Raw genomic sequence first — 15,391 nt, forward strand, 5'->3', positions numbered from 1 at the left:
ACTTTAGTAGAAAGATTTTTTTTCCTGTGTGGTTCTCAGAAAATTACTCTGGAAATGCTGGAGGCTGCATGTTTGTGAGGTGAACTCATTACTCCCAGGGCTGAGGAAAGCTTCCTGAAGGTAATGAGCTGCAATGCCTGGCATGAAGTAGGTGTGCACACAAATTTGGCATTTACCTGCTATTCATGTGTTTGATTTTGAAACAAAGTGAAAAAAAAGCACAAGAAGGCTTCATATGACGGCGGTGGTTATAAGTATAACCTGTTCCTTTTTAGTGCTCCCTGCTCCTGCCCACTGGGGTTATTCTCTACATACTCCTAGCTGATTCCCTCCTCTCAGGCAGGTATGTACACCAGGATGCCTAGATCAGCAGGATGCTTTACATTTTGATGTGTATATCCTTCAGCCCCTGACAAGCAACACAGAAATGAGAGGTCGTTCTTCTCAAGCATAGAACCTTCAACAAGCACATTCTTTTACTTAGCAATGGCATGAATATCCAGCTTTACTTTCCAAGCTGACACGGCATAAAGGAATGAATTAAACTACATTTATTCTGGATCATTTTTACTGACAACAGTGAAAGCTACATCTGTCTGCGACTTGCTCATTTCTGCCAAAATTTTCCTGAAAAGCAGAATAGCTTTGAAAGACAGAAACTTCAGACAGCCAGCAATTTCTGGATTGCTCTAAATCAGGGTCAAACATTGCACTCATCCACTCCGAGTAAAGTGGTTTGATAAACCTGTTCAGGCACCTAGAGCAGTGCAAGTTTCCCATAAATGCCAAGACAAAGCCTTTTACTTTGATCTGGATATGTTTTTGAGTTAAAGGAGACTAGACAGGAACCAAACTTATGTGAGTTTGTTCCCTTATGTGAGTGTTACCTGACATCTGCAGTTTGTGGCAAGGGCAGCCTTTGTTTTGGTTAGACTATCCCAAAGAGAGGAAAACACCAATGAAAATCGGGAGGTGATCCTCCATTTATTCACCTGTGTTCTGATTTCAGGCATGTTTGGGCTCAAGTGTTTTGTGATAACCAGTATTTGCTACATATTTGAAATATCATCATCAGTCCATACTAATTGTGTTAAGAATGCAGTAGATATTAAAACCACAAAGTGAATACCACATTGGATAGTATGATCAAACACATAGTAAGGTAGAAAGTATTCATAAAGGATCAGAAGACAAAATGTGATCCATGTGCCAGTGGGCAGAATGCATTGAATGAATGGGTAAGTGGGACTAAGTCATTAATATAATTTCATCAGTTCAAAAATACCACTGCCAAATCAAAGCAGCTATCTATTTTCTGCCCAAGAGCCACACATAATTTTCCTCCATTACTCAATCTTCTTTGTTTTGATCCTATATAAGCTTAAAACTGTGAGGAAAGAAATCCAGCCTGTATGGAAAATTGCTGTGGGATTGCAAAAGATTTAAAGCTTGCCAAAGAAAATGAACTCTAAAAACTGTTTGCCTTGTTTATGTGTTCTCCTCAGGCCCTCTTGTTTATTAAGGCTCAATATATGATCAGGTTACCTTGCGTCAGCCAGGCTGTGGTAATTGTCTGTGTGCACACTTTTGGCCCACAGCAAATGCAAGAAAATGTAACCTGGTTTAAGCCCCTTTCACTGCAGGCCTAGCCCAACTTACCTTACATTCCCTGCGGGTGGGAGCATGCACCTACCTCAGACACAGTAACACACTGCATCCCAGGGGCCTTGTGCTGTGTCTGAGACCCAGGATTAGGAGAGGCACCCTAAAGGGCATTTGGGACAGCTTGTCTTTCCTTCTGCAGGTATATTGCACAGGCACACGAACGAAGGGCTTACCTGCCATGCCTCCACCTTCTTTATGTCTGCACAGGACCCGTTGGTGAAGAGGCCCTTCCCAGGGGTACAGGTATAAATATCCTGCAAGGCATGGGCGATGGAATACACTGCCAAGTACACGTTATAGGATATCCGCAAGTGTGTGTAGTCCATGTACGGCGTCTCCACGCTGGTGATGTTCTCATCCCCTGTGCATGGAGGTCGGAAGGCAGACGTTCCATTTCCAGCTCCCAGCCCCTCTTCGTGCCCCTTGTGAAAGGAAGTGGAAGCAGGAGAATTTTTGGATCCATCAGGGAGATAGCAGTTAAATGTCTCCTCCCAAAACTCCTTGGCAAAGCCGTTGTTGGTGGACTTGGGATGCACCTTCTGCAGGAACTCACGAAATCCTGGGATCTGTCCTGCCTTCAGCGCAAACCCGATGGTGCTGCCGATGACACGGAAGAACTCCGGCATGGCTATGAGGGAAGAGCTGGCCCAGGCCTCGCTTGCCAGCCAGATCTTGCCAGTGATGTTTCTCCTGACAATCTCTTTGATGAGAGGCTCCAGATCTGGGCCACTGGAAAAAACAACAATCACTCTTGCTGTGGAGTTCTGGATAACCTCCACCACCTGCTGGATCTCCTCTTCGTCTGAGTACTGGGAGATGAGCTCGCTAAAATCAATGCAGATATCTCTCTCCTCTGCCTCTTCCCGAAATTTTTCAATCCCTGGCCGGCCATAGTCATCGTCAGCTGCGATTGTTCCCACCCAGTTCCAGCGAAAGTACTCGATGATGTCTGCCATGGCCGTGGCCTGATGCTCATCGTTGGGGATTGTGCGCAGGAAGGACTTGAACTGGTTCTTATTGCTCAGGAGACGACTGGATGAGGCATAGCTGACCTGTCAGAGCACAGCAAACAAGCAAAACACACCATAAAGTGAAATGCCTGAAATAAACTGCCTCCATTTACCTAGCATCCCTACCAGCCTGGGAAGCACATTTTCTTAGCCTGCGTTTGCAGGTGATCCACTCTGAGGTTTCTCCTTGCTGTGCCTGTCCTACAGAGGCACTCATACAGGAGCAGCTGCTCAGACCTGAGAGGCTGGAGCCAGCTTGTGCCCACCTGCAAGGTCAAAGATCTGAGGGAGAGAGAAATGGACACTAGACTGGAGGAATAGCAAAGATTTCTGTCAAATCCAGAAATAAAAAGAACATGCCACCTAGAAAAATGAGGGCGATGCACTGAATTAAGACAAAACAGAGGCTTTCTCTGTCCTGAACCAGACATGAGACAGCAGGATGGTATTGCCATTCCAAAGCTACTCTGTCTTTCTCTCCTTGCCTTTGACATCCATCCCCATCCTTAAACAGGCTCATTTTGCCTTTTATATACAATCCCTGTCAGCTGACATAAGAAGAATGTGATGTATATCAGCTTCCTTGATCCTGCAGCGTGTTATGGTAATGCTACTTTAGCAGCGTTTCCTGACTGCTGGCCAAAATCAGCAAAGAAGCCAGTCCATCTTTCATTAGCCACCATGTTTTATGGTTAAAACTGGATTTTATTTCCTCTTCTAAAGCTATCAAGAAATGCTTTAGTTTCCTAATCAGAATAAGTGCCACATGCTCTTAAGATATAATTTGAATTATCTCCAAGTAGGAAGAAAACCTTAAAACCCAGATAATAACTGTTTAAAGATCTGGAGAACTTCTAAAACACATTTTGAGATTGGTATCTGAATTCTTTGGGACTGACTCTCATTTGAAAAAGTCTTCTATAAACAGTTCATTTTGTACAAAGTGGAATTTTACAGAAAACCTTATCTTCTCCTTAAACTCTGTTATTTAATGTTTCTGCAAGAAGAAAGAAAAGGAGGTCTCATAGGGCAGTTTCAAGGGCTGCAGGTGTAAACCCTCCTTTCACAGAACTGTACTCTCCCCTGGACAGGCTCTTGCCCAGTGCTACTCTCACCCCCATCAACCTCTTTCCAGGAGTACAGGCAATGTGTTCCACTGCCACGTGTGCTGTAAGGGGACACTGACCTGAGGTCCTGAGACACAGAACAGAACTTGTAACATTTTCAGTGTCTACGTCAACAGAACGAGCAATGAGCCGTACATTAATTGTAAAATACATCTCCAATTCCTACTGAAATGCAGGGCCTAATAAGCCTGGATTTGCTAATGGCCTTGCTATAAATGGCTGTGACAATTCTACCCAACATCTGCCAGTCTAAAAGCCTGCTTTCAGTTGTCATGCTTCAACTACCTGGCTGAGACTTCGTTCCAGAAGTGAACCTCCTGACATCTACCCTTTTCTGCAGCCTCTAGATAAGGTACTGCCTCATGGGACAAATGTCATTCTCTGTTTAAAGAGAAAGTCTGAGAACTGCAAACATCTCTTATGTTCAGTTGAACTCACCAACCCTTCTCAGCTGCCCCTGTTCACTTGGTAATGGGATGTGTAAATCAACAATGCCCATAAGATGTCATCAGGATGTTTATTTACACACCAACTTCCAATGCCACTCTGGGCAATACCCAGATAGCACAGCTTAAACCACTCCTGCCCTGCTCAGAGACCAAATGTCCAGTTTTTCAGACTCCTGCAAAGGAGGCAGACTGATAAGGCTCAACAGACAAGATATATTACTGTGCACAGGGCAATCAAGAATCCTTCTTCATTCGTGGTGCAGATGGGAATTGCAGCCCTGGCTGAAGCAAAGATACATTTCTCAGGACAGACTGAGAGCACATTCTGACACAGTCTTGTTATAAGGGCTCTTGTGAGCTCTGGCACCTCTATTAATTTTGGAAGAGGGATTGGAAGTGTTAGGCTGTGCAAGGTAACACTTAAATGGATAAGGCCAAGCATATTTTCCAAAGCTGACTTCAGTGTAGAAAAGTAAAATCAAGAGCAAAAATATTAAGGCAGCCTTGTACTTTACTTAGGGTTGTGGCAGATCAACCAGCCTCTTAAACAAAAGGATGGGGCTGTGGATGCTGGCACTGGCTCTAGCAGAGCCAGAATGTTTACAGTTACTGCTGCATTCACAGACTAAACCACTCTAGAGGACTCTCCAGTCCTCCTAGGCTAGGCTGCTGTTGGCCAAATGTTGTTATGGCTGCTCAGTAACCTTTATATTTGGAGACTGCAAAGGGCTAGCAGGACATATTTCTATCATAACAATGACATCCACCCCCTCCCGCCCCCTATTTTATTACTTCTCTCCTATAAATTCTATTGGAAATGGCAAAGATTAAGCAATCTCTGCTTAATCTCTGCAGAGTAGAGGAGCAGGCCACTTCTGCAACCTAAACAAGTGAGGTGGAAACGTACCTGAGGTATGTAAAAGAGTCCCAGCAGATTTGCCACAGCAGTGGAGATGCCAGAGCCAGTTGCTCCCACGACTGCAATGGTGGAAGGGATATGTTCTGAGCAGTTACAGAATTCATCCAGGTTCAAGGAGTCTATCTTGTTCTGGGCCACAAAACTCAGTGTGGCCTCCAGGGCTTTCGAGACTGTATTGCAAGTGTCAAATATCCTATATCCCAGGGTCATGTTGGGAAGGAGAGTTGGGCTACTGTTTATTTCTTCTATGGCAAAGATCATAGCCTGGAGCCAGCGGAAGCCTCGGAAATTATACCTGGGGGAGCAAAGATAAAAACGAAATAGAGTGAGAAGGAGGAAAAAAGAGCAGAGGAGACCAGGAATGAGGCAAAGACAGAGTGAAAAATTCCAGATACAAAAGGCAAAAGCAATTTATGTGATTTCTTGCACTCTACTAAATTTGGAACATTTTGCTTTTGTCTGCTACAGAAAAGGTGTTTTTGCTACAAGGTTTAGTTCTGGCTCTCAACTTTTCAGTTTGGGAGCTCACTCCAGAGGTAACCTTTTCTAAGTCCCCTAAAACCTGGGAAATTAAAAGACAGCCTGTCTGGAGTGATAACTGGCCTGTCCCTTGTGCTCAGGACCCTAAACCTGATCTCATGATCCCTGAGGAAATGGATGTTGTGATCCTCTGACTGAAAGCTGCACCTACCAGGTTTGCTTCCAGGCTCCTCTGACATGTTTCTGAATGCAGATGGCAGTGTCTGCTAAGCCTGTGCTGATGCTGCCTGGGACTTAGGCTTGGGATACTCCTGGAGTGTGTCAGCTCCTCCTGGCTTTGGGCAGGCAGAGCAGGCTGAGCCACAGCACTGGCACGCTGCTGGATGCAGAGGTGCCTCAGAGCTCTGCTCAGGGAAATTCAGCCTCACATGGCACCCTTCAGTTTGTGAGAGAGAGCACAGTCAGACTGTTCATGCCAGAGATCCGAGACGCTCTAAATATAGGTCCTAGTGCAAACTGATAACTTGTTAATTAGATACTTCAGTGCCTTCATTCAAGGAATAACTTTTCTCATTATTTTGGTTCTCTCACACAATTTGCTTTAGACACGAACTCAGAAGATGCCCTCAGAGCTGGTCTGTGAAACTGAAACTGAAACTGGTTTTTGAAGCCTCCTCTCTTCTCTAAGCTGGAGAAGCTGAGTTTTCTGATTATCTTGCCTGTAGCTAAGGCAGAGCTGCAGATTGGTGGCAACTGTCCTGCAGGAGCTGGGAGTCCTTGTTTATGGACATCAGTAGCCTGGCAGTGGAATAAGCTGCAGTACGATGAATTGCTTTTCCACAAAGTAGAGAAACTTTGTGGAAAGCAGCAGCAAGAAAGTACCTTTGATACACACTATCCTGAAGTTTCACTGTGTTTCCCCTGTAAAGTTTCCCTGGCAACCATTTGTGTGCCTGTGAGGCTGCCGAGTTTTAGGGCAATGCAGCTGGAATGGCAGAATCTTTCATCAGCAGAAACCTGCCCTTCCTTGGAATGCACTGTGAGTCAGGATAGCAGCTAGTTTGCAGTTCTGTGCTGAGTTGCAGGGGAAAACAGGAAAGTGTCAGTGCTGTTATGCTTGAGATACACCAGGAAAAGTGACGGACCCCAAAACTGGAAAAGCCTGGGGAACAGCCTGGCCAAGAACAGATCCTATATGAAATGGTAAATTGTAGGTTTCACATGAGTTACATTTTGAAGTGCTTAGAGAAATGTTTCTATTACTAAGGTGAAGATTTCTAAAAATAAGCTTAATGAAATCACAACCCTTCAATCTCTGAGATATATGACCTAAACATTTTTAATGGCTGGATTAAATTAATTGCTTCCAAAGTTGATGCTAGCTATGTCTGACTTTTTCAAAGCTGAATGAACAAAGCCACATTACTTCCATTCCAGGAGTTTTATCTGATTCATCTGGGGTCAAAATTTCTAATGATATCACATCTAAGGTTTATAAGTCTTAAAAACTTCATTTATTCAACTTGATTTCACCTCTCCAGATATCTTTGGCCAAATTCCAAATGAGGTTCAGCTCTGAGGTTATGCCTCAAAGCCCAGACAGCACAATTTCAGTACAGATCACTTCAAGTACGAAAGTTTGAGTCCTAGTTATAACTTATTACCAAAGGGACAGTTAGCTTTGTTAAGATTATTCTTTAGAAGCACACGAGTGTGGGTTACTGATAGAAGTAATTTGGTCATTTGGAATATTTTTTGCTCTAGTTCCAAACCATTAAGGAATGAGGTGCAACAAGAGAGCTCTGAGATAAAAGGGCAAGGCTCAGAGGGATTGAGTCAGTGAGTGCTGTGTACAGGAAAAGACGTCTTGGGCACACCATATTGCTTCACGTGGTCAGTAATGCACACTGGGATAAATGGAAACAAGGAAGGGGTTTTTTCTTTCTCTTTTTCAAAAACTGCACGTGTTTACAGATATTTTTAATATGAATAGGATTTGAAGCAAGGAGCCATATTCAGGCTCCTCATGTAAAAGAGAAAAATTGGATTGCATCTTCTATATTTAAAGGGAAGGCTACTGAGAACCTGGGAAGTTCAAAGATGCCACTATACTGCTGGGATAAGCTTCACATATTTGAGTGAAGCAAAATTAAAAAGCAAATTTAAAGCCTGCTCACTTTAAATTATACAGGCTAAGTATGACAGAAAATTATTTTGCCTGCTTGAAGGAATTTGGCTTTATTTTTTAAAATGCCACAAGGTGGTATCTTCAGATGGTATCTTCGAAAGCAGTGAACTGGATCATCTGACCCTTCTCTTCAAAGAAATATTTGGCATTTAATTCAGTAAATGCAGACTAAGGTCCACAATACACAGTTGATTTTATTTTCCTTTCTGACATATGCTCCTGATTAGTGTATATTTACAGTATAAGGCTCTAGCTCAGGTACTTGCATTTGGAATTATTTTATTTTTGGAGGGAAAGGAGAGTGGGGCTGTTTTCTGGGAGCTACAATCCAAAATATCTTTGAAATACTTTCAATAATTTATCTTAAACTAACCTAGGCGAGAGACCTGCTGTTCTCTTCACTTGCACCTCTGCTGACAGCAGCATCAGCAGCTCAGGAGGAGAGGATCAGATGGGATGAAGACAGCACTCCTCATTCTGTCTTCTCTAACACCTGATACATCTTCAGACAAGCTGTCATTGTGTCACCTGAGACAGCGTTGTATCGGTTCCATAACACAGATATGGTCAGACAAAGGCAGTGCTGCCAAACTGCTCTAAATAAAGCAAGATCCTTCCAATTTCTATGAATGGATATTTTGTAGACAATTTCTCTCCCACTATACTGTCAGATCCCAGCAAGGGGCTGCAGATAGGTTCCTCTTGGCTTGGTGTGTACATGAGGGATTGCTAAGAGCAGCTTTGAACCTGGCAGCAGGTCCCACCGATGCAGCTGACCTCCTGTGCCATGCTGCTGCTGTGATTAATATCATCAGTCACTGGAATGCTCTGCCAACCATGCAGCAATTTGACTGGTAATTTCCATGAAGGAACTGTTCAGTATTTACTATCAGAAGCACAGTTTCATTAGATTTCCAGAATATTTAAATAGCCACTGGTATTTTCTTGATGGAAAAGAAGCAGCCTCCAAGGCTTATTTTCTGCCATATTACTTTTACAGGTATGTTCACATAGTCTTGCATTTTGTGAGATGTGGTGCTATGAAAAGTGGCCATTAAGCTCTCAATGAGAGTTTAATGTAAATAATTCAGAGCCCACAGGTGTAAAGGGGGATTTTTATTTACACTCCTTCCTTAAAGGTTTCCCTTCTGATACTTGTTCTCCCACCCCTCAGAATATTCAACCCACTGATCTTTCTATTCCCAAGGAGGGGCACAAACTGGAAGAGAGACATTGGGAACAACACCTGGCTGTGACTGTCACCTCTGCAGAGGACAGCAGTGCAGCAGACCAGTTTGTTAGAAATGAAACATGTCTGTCAAACGCTGCTCAGGATGGCTGAAATGTCCCAGCCAACGCTTCAAAGAAAGACTATGCAAATGAAGGGGCACGAGCTGTCTGCATGGTTTAAGTTTCCCATAGCTCCATCCCCTGTTTGTTTGTGGGGTTTGGTTTTAACAGCTCTTACTGTCTGGATCCAGCAGGGAAATTGGTCCTGATCCTTGCTAGTCTCCATAAAGAAATAATTCACAGCCTCATGTGTATTCATGACCTTCATTTATCACACTTGCAAGGTACTAAGCAATGGAATATGATGCAAAAAAAGGAGAAAGTGATGTGAAACCTCTGAATAAAGCTTTCACTTACCCCCCCATATCTGACAGGTAGTTATACTCAGAAATGCTGGCAAAGCCTGCATATACCTTTCGATCACGCCAGCACTCCTCTTTCTCTGGTGGTTGTATGCACATACTAATTTCTCTGTCCTCTCTAGATTTCCAGTACATTGGTTGCATGTTATTGCTGCTACTGTTATTTCTGAGCTATGCAAGGGGGAGACCTTCAATCATTTGTTGGATTCCTGCAGTCATAGGTATAATGAGTTGCTTACCACTCTTACGATCAAGGACTGTGGGTGAGGGGAATTATGCAGAACAAAGAAAATCAGAAATTAAAAAATTACAATTCAGATGGTGAATGGAAGAGAGACCAAGTGACATAATTACATCTCAGGGAAGAGAAATTCCAAATATCTTTTTGTACATTCAGGTCTGCAATGGGATTAGCAAATCCATCTGCAAGGGCTAGAATTAAAATTCTGTTCTCTCAGATGGACAGAGAAGCTCAGTGGGCTACAGAGTCCTGGAGCTATGCTCTGTGAAGTCCTGCACTATGACGTGGGGACAATGTCTCACCACAGTTTCACAGCTTGAAAGCTTTGTGTCACAGTGTGGGACCTTAGCTAGACTGATGATCAGAATACAAGAAAACTGCTAATCTCCCTGAAATCAAGAAGGGGCAGAAAAATCAGGTTATGAATAGGCCTAGGGGTGCTGACAGCGAATGGAATGGGGGTCAGGGCTTGCTGGTGCTGTGCTCAGTCTCTGCCTCCCCTGCACACATCAGATATGCACCAGCAAATGTTATGAGGGAAGTTGCTGCAGCAGCCCCTGAGGCATACAAAGACAGGAGGTGTATTCATACCAAATGCAGGATCCTTGATTGCCAAAACAACAAACAGGAAACAAAACTCCTTTCGCTTGGTGTATTCCTATCTGACATTTAATGTGACACAATCATGGGTACGTTTTCATTTTGGACTCTACAGTTCAGTGTTTAGAGCACAGGGATGCATTTTCAGTAGCAACAGCACAAAAAGAATGGGGAACCAATTGTTACTGTTCCCTTTTCCTTTCACTGCTGAGTTATCTACATAGTTTCTAAATAATCATGTGCCTGGTATGCATGGTAGGTTCAGGCCAGTATGTTTGCTGAGCCACAAGAGCATGAAGAACATAAAAGCTGAGGAAGTAGAGAGAAAACTGTCCTATCCTTTTTGAGAAGCCCCAGATGCCCTATCCATTGCTAAGCCCAGTTTGGGAGCATAGGTATGGCACTGAACACAGCTAAATGTCCAAACAGCACTGATCAGCTTGAACAGTCCTCAAAATAGAGGAAAACCACATTATCTGAAGTTATTTGATTCTAAACTCTAAAATGGACCACCCACAGGGTTTCAGTGGGGCCCTTAGGTCTTGTTGTGGAGCTTTTCACATGGTCTGATGACTTGCTGCAGCAAGAGAGCCTGAGGAGAGAGAGGATGCTCATTATCCCAGAATGACCTGGGTCTAATTTTCTTATGTGATATGAGACACATTTTTCTATGTAATAAAAGAGATCAAAATCTGTATGCAGCCATCTGAAAAGGGCGTGGGTATAAAACTTATTAGCCTCAGCTTTGAAAAGATACACCAGTGCTGGAGAAGGCTCAGAGAAGGGCAACAAGGGCAGGTAAAGGTAAGGGACAGATTCAGCACCTTTGGTTTGACCATGTACAGTCACATTTGTGTTTCTCTATGGATTTCTATCTGATTTGCTAATCTGTGGATTTTCCACCCTACAGAAGTTTTTGACACTACAAGATCAGGGAGACTTACTTTGTGAAGAAACTAGAACCTGTATTTTTTTTTCTGCCCCCAAAAATACAAGTTTGATAATTCCAGACCAGTCAGTTGCCTGGAACCTAGGAAAGTCACATATGATAATGTAAGATTTTAGCAAAACACTTGAAGAATGTATTGAACTCCTAGAGTCAGCATGCACAACCCTGCCACAGGCTGATCACGGGGTCCAAAACAAAAAAATGGCTACCATGGTTGTGTTGAGAGATTTCTGTACAACTTGAGCAGGAGGGATTTTCTGACTTCAGTACTGCTTAAAATAGAAAATTCTTTCAGAAAAAATATCTGCTCTCAATTGTACATGTACCAATAACAAGGAATACACACAAACACTCCCATGTATTAATTACCTCCATCATTAAAACCTGATGACCAATCTCAAAAAGTCTTCTCAATACAACCTCTTTTGAATTAAACATTTCCTGCAAATGGATATTTTCTGGTAAAGATGTGTGCAATGAAGCAACTTGCAGTTATTTGTGGTCCAATCATCCCCTTGTTCCTTTTGTGGTTTCTACTACCTCTGCAGCTAATCTCTGACCTTCATTCTTTCTCCAACAGCATTATACTATCAACTCACAATTTACCCAACTCCCTGAAGGATATGTGCCACAAATGCCTGCCTCTGCAGACATCTTTTTTCTCTTTTGCACCTATACCTTCTATCTTCATCACCTGCTTACAAGGGTAAAAAGAACAGGGATTTTATCCAGGCAAATTTCAGCTGGAGGATACCTTTTAGCAGATTGAAAGCCACCCAGAAGGATCTCCCATTGTGTCCTTAAAACAGCTAGTCTGGCTTTTCAGGATTTGTCTGTCATTGGCAGTGCTACCTCATTAACATGCCTTTTGGCAACCACACACTTGTGGTACTTGTGGCAGAACATTTTCCAGCCATCTCTTCCAATAATGTGACCATGTCAAGACAGCCACTGATGCTGACCCAGAGTCGATAGAAGTAAAAGCTGTTTAGTTTGCAAATATGTGCATTGTCCTGCCTGCCAGCTGGAGCAGGAGAAGAAAATAGAGCTGAAAACATCCATTGCTTTCCAGCATTCAGCTTTTAAAATAATGCATATGAGAGAGAAAAAAAATGCTGAAAGGCTGGCAGAGATTCTTGCTCCGTGAAACAGACATTGCACATACATTTAGTTCATGACTGTCCTGTGCACACACTGAAGAGGCCAAAATAATCCCTGATTATTGAGACCTGCGTGTGCTCCTCGCGACAGGAGATGGTTCTGGGGATGATATCATAACCTAGATGGACGTGTCTTGCTCAGGGTTTCAGTGGGAAACCACACCTGAAATCTGTGAGTGTAACAGGAATGCTCTCTGCCATCCTTCATTGCCATCTGCAACAAAACTGAGCTAAATCCCCAGCCTAGGATGAGAGGTCCAAATAATTCCAGATACACAGTTCTTCACACATGGTAACAGGAAGTCCCATAATAATGAAATGTTTTGTCATGCATCGTCATGACAGAAATCCACATGAATTCCTAATATTTTGTTTATATGATGTTCCAGTTGCAATCAGTTTCTGTCATGCTTTCCACTTGTTCTATGTATTATGTTCAGGCTTGTAATGTTAAAAATGCCTCACATTTCATCATGCCTGCACTTCCATAATAAGAGAAATTGTTTTCATGTGCATTTCTCAGTCCAAAGTTAACTCCCAAACACTTAAGACAAAACACAGATGTGTTGTTTACACAAAAGAGAAGAACTCTGGGTGAAGGAAGCCTGCTCTAAAGTTTAGGACTTTTACAAAGTCCTGAAGAGACATTTATGTGTCATTCACTGAGATTTTTCAAAAGCCCTGACCTACCTCACTTTAACATTTTCACTTGTTTAGGCAACTTAACAGTTTTTAAAGTCTTAGAAAATGACAGGCAGAACTGGACAAAAAATTGATTTCTAAACTATTTGGCCATGAATTACTTTAATCAAATGAACTAAAAGGCACTATTGGGAATTTTCTGTCCTGCTAGGGAAGCTAATTTTCAGATGCTATTCAAATATTCCCTGTGAATGGCCCGATAGATCAGTATATTAATGTTTTGGCAGCTTCAGGTAGTACAAAGATTGCCCTCTTTCAGTGTCCAAACAGTATTTATGTTACTGTTTAACATACACACTTGTTTTTTCTATTATTTACATCATACCTTCCAATTGCAAGCATCAGATTACAGACCATATTTACGCAACACAAAGTCAAGAAATGTGAAGACTTCCCCATCAAAACTTTTTTATTTTCCCTTTTACCAGCTTACCTTATACACTCCACTGATTCTGGCCTTGATTTTAGATCCTGGTCTTTAGCAGCCACTCCAAAATGAATGGGGAACAATCCTCCAAGAATAATGTCTCCCTTCTTCTGTGCCCGTTGGTTTGGCCCATAGGCAGCAGTGCTCCAGGTAAACAGCAAAAGAATCAAGCAGCAGCTATATGAAGTCATTGTTCCTCTTTTCACCAGGGGGTTATTGGGTGCAAAATTGGAAAAGATGATGTAAAAAAGGAGATGTCAAAGCTTTTTCTTTCCTTAATACAGCACAGAGAGGATTTGGGGCACATGTTGGCAGGGAGATAAGCAACAAGGTGGGAGCCACAGTGCTGGTGTTTCTCCCTCTGTCTTCTCCATTGCAAAAAAGCAATTCAGCTTCCCTTCTTCCTTCATAACTGAAGCATTATGGAGAGCCCATCTCTGAGAACTGTAAAAAAAAGATTAGAAAAGTGATTCCAGCTATACACCAGGACCCCACATTGCCATGATGGTTCTGCTTTGTCAAGCCAAGCCCTCAATACGCCCCTGAAGCTCAACAACCCACCTGGGACACATCACAACCTTGGCAATGTCATCCAGGCACCCTGGTGACACAGCCACACCTCCTCAAACAATGTCAGATGCCTGATTCTCTGCCTCATACCTAAGGTGGGTGGCTTAATCTTCCTATGGTTCTGTGTGGCTCTGGTCATAGCAGGTGCTGTAAAACCTGTGATCTGATTGGTGTCTATGAGCAGAGCACACTGTGAGACCTGGGTGGGCAAGTGGGGAATAAGGAAGCATCAAACACAGTAAGAATCAAGTCTTTCTCTTAAGCAAATAACCACAATAATCTTTTGGTGTTGGTCCATCATCTCCTGTCTATTGAATCATTTTAACCCTCTGTCTTTGAACTTATCCTTGATAAAAATAAAACAAGCTCTTTCAGGCTCAGAAAGAGTTCTTTAGCATTGAAAGGGAGAATGAACTCCAGGGAAGCATTTGAAACCAAGATACTTCTCCATAATGAGTCATGAAGCCTTGAAAGGTTCGGCCGTTGAAAGCATAGCTATAGCAGCCTTTGAAGCCTGTTTCCTGGGGATGAAAAATTCTGCAGCTTCTCCATGCTCAATACAATTTCCCTGCAGCACGTCTACAGGCTTCCCAAACAAAGAACTAACTTAATTATGGCATATGAAAATGGCTGTGGCTACAGGAGAGGAGATAGCACAGAAAATTCACAAAGAACAGCTCTTCAGCCTATTTGAAACAGGTCTAAAAGCTGGTAGTAAAAATCTGAAGTTAGCGAAATTTAGAGTAGAAGCTAGGCATACATTGCTAATCCTGAGGACAATTAATTTCTGAAGCAAGTCATCAAGAGTTTTTAAGTGCTGAGAACCTTTTTATGAGGCTGACTTATTATCACTAAATGCAGCTATATGGATTTGATCTTCACCTAGGTCAAATAAAGAGCTATGCAGGGAAAAATTGTGATCGTGAGACTTCTTCTGGTAGCCAGTCTGGATGATCCTGCATGCTGTATGACCACCAGGAATGTGGAACTATTTCATACATTTTCATTACCATGAAGGTTTGGATGCAGCAGTCAATGAGAGAGGAGAGACAAAGCTCCTGCTGTTCTCGTGCCTCTGTGGTCACTGCACTTAGTTGGGCAGACACTGCAATTCTCTGTGGCAGGTCCACTCTAAACTGTTCTTTGGCCCTGGCTTGAACAAGTGCATTTTTATTGGCAAGGGCAATCAAATCTTTGGCTAGATATCAAGATATGTCTAGGTATTGGCAAGCGGCCCTTTGACAGCTGGATG

General features: G+C 42.8%; 1 protein-coding gene across 1 annotated transcript in view; it reads right to left on the minus strand.

Moving 5' to 3' along the window:
- The window catches only part of CASR (calcium sensing receptor), a 40,431-nt gene extending 26,671 nt beyond the window's left edge, over nucleotides 1-13,760 (minus strand). Inside the window, exons 1-3 of the mRNA XM_058018418.1 lie at nucleotides 13,576-13,760; nucleotides 5,159-5,465; nucleotides 1,839-2,717 (exon numbers count right to left, since the gene is read on the minus strand). Of these exons, the coding sequence (XP_057874401.1) occupies nucleotides 1,839-2,717; nucleotides 5,159-5,465; nucleotides 13,576-13,760 (1,371 nt within the window). The remainder of the gene's footprint in view (nucleotides 1-1,838; nucleotides 2,718-5,158; nucleotides 5,466-13,575) is intronic.
- Nucleotides 13,761-15,391: the final 1,631 nt, after the last annotated feature.

Source organism: Melospiza georgiana, chromosome 2 (assembly GCF_028018845.1).
Source record: "Melospiza georgiana isolate bMelGeo1 chromosome 2, bMelGeo1.pri, whole genome shotgun sequence".
NCBI lineage: Eukaryota > Metazoa > Chordata > Aves > Passeriformes > Passerellidae > Melospiza > Melospiza georgiana.